The sequence below is a fragment of the Nuphar pumila genome, chromosome 6 (genome assembly GCF_984573655.1).
Source record: "Nuphar pumila chromosome 6, dmNupPumi1.hap1.1, whole genome shotgun sequence".
In the NCBI taxonomy this organism is placed as follows: domain Eukaryota; kingdom Viridiplantae; phylum Streptophyta; class Magnoliopsida; order Nymphaeales; family Nymphaeaceae; genus Nuphar; species Nuphar pumila.
Window position 1 is genome coordinate 111,324,926 of NC_143254.1, and position 8,759 is coordinate 111,333,684.

Below are 8,759 nucleotides of genomic sequence, written 5' to 3' on the forward strand. Positions count from 1 at the left end.
CGTCAAAACCATAGCGCTTAATTTTTTTTCATGTGGTTTTGTACGTGACAACTTACATGGTGTTTGATATTTTTAATTTATAACTTAAACAAATGGTTTGACGAAGGCACATAATTTGTTATGTGATAAAATGTAAAAATCATAAAAAAATTCAATGTTAGATTTGTCATATTTTGAATAGATGTTTGTCATATTGTTTTTTCTCGACCAAAACATAGAATGGTGCCAAAAGTGAGTACTATCTGTCTTTGTCAAAAGCTAAAAAAGAAAAGATAAGGTGATTCTTTTTTGTTATTGAATATTTCTTAGGTACTATTTCAAAATCTTCCTTTTTAACATTTTACTGCGTTTTTTTTTACCGCGTCTAGTTTTTAAAATGGTCTGTAGGTACAGTGCGTCTTGTCTGTCTTGCATTGTTTTCTCATGAAACCATTTTCCTAATTTCCCTGCTTTTTTTCTGTTCTGTTCTTCTCTCTCTCTATCGGTTTTTTCCCCGCCTTCCCCTTTTTTCTTCCCAAATTCGATCTTTTCTTGTTTCTCCCAATTTCTGACTGGAAAAACCCATTTTCCCTGTTCATAATTCGTGTTTGTTTCTGCTCAAGCGATGGGAATTATAGGGGTATTGAGTCAACCACCATTCTCCCTTATGTTTTTTTCCCGCGCCTTCCTCTTCCCCACGTTTTCTGGCTGACAAGTCTGTCGCTCTGCCAATGTGAAATTATTCGCGTCGACCGATTCTGTGCCGTTGGATCTGCAAGAATTTCTGGTACCCATTTGTGTTTTTCGATTGTCTCTATCAGATTCCAATAATTGGTCTCGGAGTTGAACTTTTCTTCGATCGTTTCCCCCTTGGATTTCTTTATGGCTATGTCGGTTTTCTCCTGGATTTCGTTCGTCTAACGTAGCGAACAAGCGGGGAGATTCGAAATCTTCGGTTTAAATCGAAATTTCTATGTTGGGTTTCATGAAAAGGGTTTAGATGACAACAGATTGTGGGGGAAGTTCGGTTTCCGAAGCGGTGGATGGCTCCGTGTGGAGCAGAGAGCAGGATAAGGCCTTCGAGGATGCGCTTGCGATCCATCCGAAAGATTCGAGCGACCGGTGGGAGCGAATTGCAGCGTCGGTGACCGGAAAGACCATGGCGGAGGTGAAGCAACATTATGACATACTTGTGGAGGACATCGATGGGATTGAATCCGGGCGGGTGCCGCTGCCTAACTATGCGTCGTCCTCTTCTTCGGACCCATTTGGGGATGCCTCCCCGGAGAATGGAGGCGGAAGGAAAAGCACCCACTTCGGGGATTTACAGAATTCGGAGTCCGACGTCATTGAGAAGGCGGGGTCTCGGTCTGATCAGGAAAGGCGCAAGGGGATAGCTTGGACAGAGGAGGAGCACAGGTATTCTTCTACCGATTTCAATTCTTTCATTGCATACTCGATATCCATGTTGATATTCCTCTGATAAATCTCTAGACTCTTTGGTTCTGATTGGTGTTTTTGTATTAATCTATTTGTTAGTGGATGCCTGCAACTGTAGTCAAATTTATAGCTAAATTACCACTTCTGAAATTCCAAAGGATTATTTTTCTTCTTTTTCTATTGGTTCAATAGAATAGTAGTTCTATGTACGTTCCGGTTGCCGTTGACGGAGTTCATGTTTGTTGGTGAGTTGGTGTTCCGGTGATTTCAAGTGTCAGATGATTAATTGTAACTGTAAAATAATGTTGTACTCTAGTCTGAACTCTCTTGCATTTTTTAGTTAAGAACATTGGATATTGGTTGTTTAGTAATTTCTATATCATAGTGTTTCGGTTGGTATTAGTGGTGTTCGTTGCATGAGCAAGATTTGTTTTATTTGAAGGACTTCATACTCCTATCCTTTCCGGCTTCTTTTGATGATTCTGAAACTAGAAAATGCAAATCTGATCTTTGCTCTGCAGAAGGGTCTGTTGTTTTGCGAGCATAAACTATTTTTACAGGAATGGAGTAGGATATAGAGAGTTGCTTTTCCCTAGCTGGCTGTCTTGGTTGCCTCCAGTCCCAGTTATGATAATTGAACAAAATATAGTAATTATGCTAAGATTGGAGGCAACAGGAGAAAATTAACTTCTGTTATTCAACTTCATCTACTAGCAGAGCATCTCCATAAAGAGATACCACTTGAGATTCACTTCAAATATGATGATGATAGCTCACCATGATTGGTAAGGTCGCTTATGAGCTTTTAGATGGACAGTTGCAGGAATTGCTATCTTGTATTGGATCTGATCGTTTATAACCTATGTGGTACTTGGAATTGTGCAATTATTTTAATGCTGTGATCTAATTCTAGACACCCAAATGTTTGAATGCTCATGGATTTGACCTTTCCACGCCTGCAACTGTGAACTGATTTTGGTGTTCTATCCTTGCCACTCACCTCTCAGTTTCTCTCAAGGAGTGGAGTTCTCAAGTCAGAAGTGCCAAACATGTTCCTTTAGATATAAATAGAGGTTAGTCACTCATGTTGGGAACAAAGGCATGGCAACATTTTAATGGCTGCATTTTGATGTTGGAAAGACAGATTAATTTGTGGGTTTGTCCAATAAATAGTTTGGATCAACCATGGCCATTGGATTCTTTATTTTAGTTTGTTACTTGTGAATCTTGATGTTCAACCATTGTACCCCAATTTACGATTTGCTTTAGTTCAAATTATTCTGACGTAGCCTACTTGGCTCTCTGGCACTTGCAACCTGCAAGACACTGGTGAGTTTTGAATGAAACCATTCACTTTAGTCATTCACATGAGAGGTCCAAGGCCACTTCCTTAATGTTGTGTTTATGAAAGAGCTATTTGATTTAGTGGAAGGACTGTGATTTTTTTGCTTATTCCTTGGATGAGTCATCAAGTTCACTGAAGAGGCAACTTAACCTAGCATTCATCCAAGTCCGATGACCCGTCCCTCATTTCATTTCATTAATTTTTTTATCTGAATTTTTTTTCTTAAATGTTTTAACTTTTAAGTGTAGTTTTTCATGTTTCCCTCCCTTATTCTTATATTTGTAATTTTACTAGTTGGTATTTTTCTTTTTCTTTTTAATTTAATTACGTAAACTTAAATCCATTTTTGGGATTAAATTGGTTCATTACTTAATTCCCATAAAATTGGAATGACATTTCATTCTTAATTAGGGTTGATTTAGTGGTAAAGTAACTGTTGCTCAAATGGCAAACCTGGTGAAAATCTAAGGGACAAGAACTTGAAGAATCCTTTCAAGGGACTTGTACTCTTCCTCTGTGATCTGGAAATTGTGATTCCGGCTGGTTTTAAAGAGTCCAAGTTTGAAGCTTAAGTGGTTTAAATGGTAGAAGCATACTTGGTGAGCCAAAAGAGGATGATATTTGAAGTAATAGTAATCTTTGGTAGTGAAAATGAATGATATGGCTAAAAGAGGCTTGGGCTGAGTTTGCTTCTCCAAAGTTATGTGTGAAGGATTAAGGCACTTTCTGGAGCCTAGGAAATTGGGATGAATTCATATAAATCTGTGGGGAACAATTTAGGTAACTTGCTAAAGCAGTCACAGTTAACAAGATGCAATTGATTTGAAGTTATTAACTTGGCCTCAGATTTTTCTAGTTACTTCTGTTCAGGATTCTGGAATTTGGAGTGCAATTCATGGTCATTAGTAGTTTTTGGTTTCAGAATATTTAGTTTAACTTTTGTTTGCATTAGGGTTTTAATTAAGGATTTGGCCTTTTTTGAAATTGAAGTATTTTGTTGTCTAGAGTTCCATTTATATTTAACCTGTTGAATACCCCTTTACCTTTATCTTCAATAATTGCTTGTAAGGTTAGATGCTTTTAGACAATTTGAGCTAATAAAACTCAATAAGGTTAGGTGTTTGCTCATATTTTGAACTAAGAAGGCTTGTAATTCTGGCATACCGAGCAATGATTTCATCTCTCTCTCTCTCTCTCACACACACACACACATACACACACACACATCATACATCACAAAAGTGGATAACCATTAATATCTGAAAATCAGCGACCAAGGTTGGTCTTTGGCTGGTAGTACATGGAGGTTAATCCGTGGGGTATCACCTGCTTGTACCACTATATTTCCTGCTTAGCTAAGATAGGCTAACCGTTTTGCCGTATGCCTTGGTTGCTAGAACTCATGCATACTGTCCATTCAGTTTTCTTTTTAAAATAGTGCATACCGGATTACTTATAGGAGTCAAAACAGTCTTCTTCTGCAACACGGTTTTGCTTTGAGCATCTTTCATAGCCAGTCAATGCTTTGAGCACACTTTTATGGCCATATGTTTCATGATAGGTAATGGAGCTCAGTTTGAAGCTTTTTTTGTTTTGCCTCTTTGTTCTTTTATTGGCTGTACTGCACTGCATCTGGAAAACCTCCTACCATCTATGCTATGCCCGATGTGTTTTGGAAAACACTATGAGTTACATTGCCTGACAATTTTGTCTTTTCCAACATTCTGCATCTCCAGGCAAAGAAAATTAGCCTAGTAATCCAAGGTTGTATGTATGGTATCATAACCTGTATCGTTCGGGCCCAAAATAAAATAGCATCGTATCATAAAAAAATCGTAAATTAAAAAAAAAGTTAAAAATTCTAAAAAAAATCATAAAAAATTACCAAAAATTCTAAAAAATCATAATACACAAAACAATGATGAAATATACAAAATGCAACTATAAAATCACATGTGAATCATTTGTCTCTATGATCTACATAACACATCATCAATCATCAAATCTCACAAGAACAATACAAAATAGTAAATCACATGCGAAGCATTTATGTATTTATGATCTACGTAACACATCATCATTCATCAAATCTCACAAGAACAATGCAAAATGGTAATATCTTCAATTAAGAACATGCCACAGGAGCAATGCAAACCAGTTTTTATTTGTATTTTTCTCTCAAACTAGTAAATAATTACTGGCATTTTCATTTCACGACATCCGACAGAGGACGCAACATTTAGATGTGTCTCTGCTAAATGATGCTTCAACTGAGAGATACCGCCCAAAATAACATGACAATAGTTGCACTCGATTTTCAATCGGTTTTCACTCATTATTCGAGTGCCCCATTGCCATGTTGGATCATTTGATTCCATCTTCTCCAAAAAAGCTTAATAAGAAGCAAAGACTATGTTTTTTTTACCTTAACCCGCTTCTTTTAGTGAAAAATGGTGTAAATGCACTCTTGATGAAATCGCAAAAATTCACGCGCACATATTGGCCCCCAAATCACTCTCACGAGTCCTAGGGTGCGTGGATACCTCCGTAATAGCTTCTACACAAATGAGGGAGTCGGTCCTCGAGGGGTCTTTAAAATTCAAAAATAAAAAAATTACTTTTTGGCCATTTTTAAGTGCGCTACACCCGTATCGTACAATACACCGATACACATTTGTATCACGATACAATGCATATCGTATCGTTTTTCTATATAGTAACGATACACATCCTACGATACAATACAATCAACCTTGTAGTAATCAACTGAGTCATCATTATGTCCTTTTGGGAAAGGGGGAAATGAACTTGTTGCGAAAACCTTTAGCAGGTGCCTGATGGTGAATCTTTCTGATTCAAATCTCTCCTGCAGAATTTTGTCATCAATCCCATTTGTATTTTGGGTCCAGCTAAGCCATGAATTGGTAGCAATATCCAAAGTCTTGCTGAAGCTAGATCATTTTTCCTTTCCAAATCACAAGCTCTCTGAGGAGGTAGTAGGATTATTCTCAGATCCTCCACATGCTTGTTTTTTTCTGAGCTAGTTTTCCGGCTTGTTGAGCACATATTTGCCTTTACGAAACCTATATTAAATATTCTCCTCTTTTTTAATTTTCAACTACATTTTGTCAAGATAACCAAGAACACAAATTCATTTAAGCACATAAATTCACATCTTCCTCTATAGAGCATTACAGAGGTTCTCTTGCTCTTTGTTAACTAAATTACAGAGCTCATATGGCATTTTTTTTTTAAAATTGGTTATTTTATGTACATTAGGATTTTTTTTGCTTCTATCCTTATTTTGGAATTTCTTCATATTGCTGTTAGTGTTGTGAATATGCTTTGTTGTTGCACTGTATATTTTTTAACTGATTTTGAGCACATCTACACATTGTTGTTTTATTATTAAAGGTTGTAAATGAAAATCTACACTTGGACTATGTTTAAACTATGGTGTGTGTGTGTGTGTGTGTGACTGTTACCCATTGAATGTCCTTTTTTTAATGAAAATCTCGTGAAATGACCCAGTTATTAGCTAACTGAAACTCATAAACTAGAGAGCTGAGACTTTCTTTTCCCCCAATGTTTGTTTTCCCATATCTTCTGTCTACTGGGATGTTTTTTTTTCCTGTGATTTCTTTAACACCCCATCAGAGAAATTTAAGGGCTCTTCTTTCAACAAATTAACCTAAGCCTAGTGTTTAAGCTCTGCTCTGCTCTCAATATCAGCTAAATCCTGTCTTGATTTTTTTTCTTATTTGTACTGTTTGGCAGTATTTCTGTGTTTTTGCCACCAGAATTTAGTAATGTCTCATTGCGGCATACTTTTAGTTCCAAAATTTATTCATACATGAGCCTGCATTTTGGCAACGATATTTTTTGAAAAAGCTTTTTTTCCCATTTGTTTTCATCTGTTTTTGCTCATATTCGTCATTTGGACAATGTCCCTGTTTGTTTTCATATTCATCATTTGGACAACCTATCCTCAATGTTCTTTTGTTAGTCTATCAATGTCAAGGGGAAATGTGCTTGTGATGTTTGATGCTTGTGGAGACGTGATAAATGTGATCTATTTACCTTGAAAGACCTTCAACCATATACATTTGAGCAAGTGATGAAGATATATTAATAAGTCATAGCAATTCTGAAGTCTTAGCTTCAATTTGGGACGCGAGTCCTGGAAGATTAAAAAATAACATTTCTGAAATCTTAGCTTCAAATTTGAATCTGAGGCTTGGAAGGTTGTCTTTATCAAGTCATGAACATCTCCTTATACGCGGAGGAATTTTAAATCTTGACAGATGAAGACACAAACTAGTAAATAACTATGATTCTCAGAATCTCAAGTGCTAAATGAGAAAATGTCCAAGAAACTCACTAATAGAGCATGTCAGCTCACCACTCTTCCGGATCTAGGTTTTAATTGTGGTTATAAACCTGCCACTGCTCAATAATTGTTCTTGATCTGTTTCTCCAAAGAAATCTTTTTTCCCCTTCTCAGGGTGGGCATCTCATCCTCTGTGCACATGTTGGATTTGTTGGAACAGGCTGTTTTTGCTTGGTTTGGAGAAGTATGGAAAAGGTGACTGGCGCAGCATCTCAAGAAACTTTGTGATCTCGAGGACACCTACGCAGGTGGCTAGTCATGCACAGAAATACTTCATTCGCCTCACTTCAATTAACAAAGACAGAAGACGGTCAAGCATTCATGATATTACCAGTGTTGGTAACGGCGACATGCTGTCCGCTCAGGGTCCTATTACAGGTCAAACGAATGGAGCTGCTGGAACAACTGGGAAACCTGTCAAGCCGGCCACTCACCCACCAAGTGCTTCAGGTGTTGGTGTATACGGGACTCCTATAGGCCAGCCCATTGGTGGACCGCTTGTCTCTGCCATAGGAACACCAGTAAGTCTACCCTCTCCTGGACATATGGCATATGGAGTGTGCGTGCCAGTCCCTGGTGCCCTCATGAACCTCACCCCAACGGCATACCCAATGTCTCAGACTTCAGCTCACAGATGATTACAGCACCCCCACCCAAATGTATAAAGAAAATAAAGGATAGGGGTGGCAGTTTAGTTCTTGGTGCTGTTTGTTATAATTCCTTTGGAGACCAATAAGACAATGGATCACTGTTGAGCTATTTTTGCATTCATATTATGTGGGAATAAGCCGTAGAAAATGAACTGGGTGGTGTAAATCAGTTCCTGTAAATGTCGGTCTTTTTTTGAGAGAAAAGATAATTGATAGTTTTATTAGAAGTCAGATGGCAGTAACAAAACGATACAGTCGGTCCAGTCAAGAGGGGTGTGATGACACAAATCACACCCCAAATCAAACGAAAAGACCAAAATCGTCACTAGTACAAAGAAGCAAAAGAAAGAAATGATGTGTAGAGTCGGCTTCTAACGAGCGTGGTGCTCAAGCCGCAGTCTTATTCACCCGGAACCAGTTTATGGAGCAGTCCAGCCATTTGCGAAGCACCTGTTCCTTGAGTTCCCAATTCAGCTTAGCAAAATTAGTTTTGTTAAGTTCAAAACACTCTTGATCAATAAATTATGAGTAATATGCTTACTTTTGTGATTGTTCACAGAAATAACTTCAAAACACTCTTGATGAATGAGTAGTATGCTTATTTTTGTAATTCTGTAACTTTTCATTTTTAATGTAATTTTTATTTTCAGTACTTATAATTATTCACTAATATATATATATATATATATATATATATATATATATATATATATATATATATATATATATATATAAAAGGTACTCACGTTCCACAGAAAGAGTGGATTACATGTGAAGAATAGTGATTCACATGAATAATGCAAAGATTACAAATGCTGGATTCATGGACAATGGTATGAATTCAACCAATAATAGCTACATAAAAAGTGGACATTTTTAACTTGATAATTATTTGAACACTTGCAGGCGAAGCTCACATACCTTGAATTTCTTCTTGTAGACATCAACAGCTTTA

General features: G+C 37.1%; 1 protein-coding gene across 1 annotated transcript; it reads left to right on the top strand.

Moving 5' to 3' along the window:
• The first annotated feature begins 458 nt into the window (after positions 1 to 458).
• Positions 459 to 8,008, top strand: LOC149835722 (transcription factor SRM1-like). The gene is made up of 2 exons (XM_090010638.1): positions 459 to 1,398; positions 7,315 to 8,008. Exons 1-2 carry the CDS (start codon positions 980 to 982, stop codon positions 7,790 to 7,792), a joined length of 897 nt encoding a protein of 298 aa, XP_089866764.1. The 5' UTR covers positions 459 to 979; the 3' UTR covers positions 7,793 to 8,008.
• The last annotated feature ends 751 nt before the right edge of the window (positions 8,009 to 8,759 follow it).

Excerpts from the sequence above, each read along its gene's own strand:
- LOC149835722 (XM_090010638.1), top strand. The coding sequence starts at position 980 with ATGACAACAGATTGTGGGGGAAGTTCGGTTTCCGAAGCGGTGGATGGC. Across the intron at positions 1,399-7,314 it reads TGGACAGAGGAGGAGCACAG|GCTGTTTTTGCTTGGTTTGG; the intron begins GTATTCTTCTAC and ends TTGTTGGAACAG.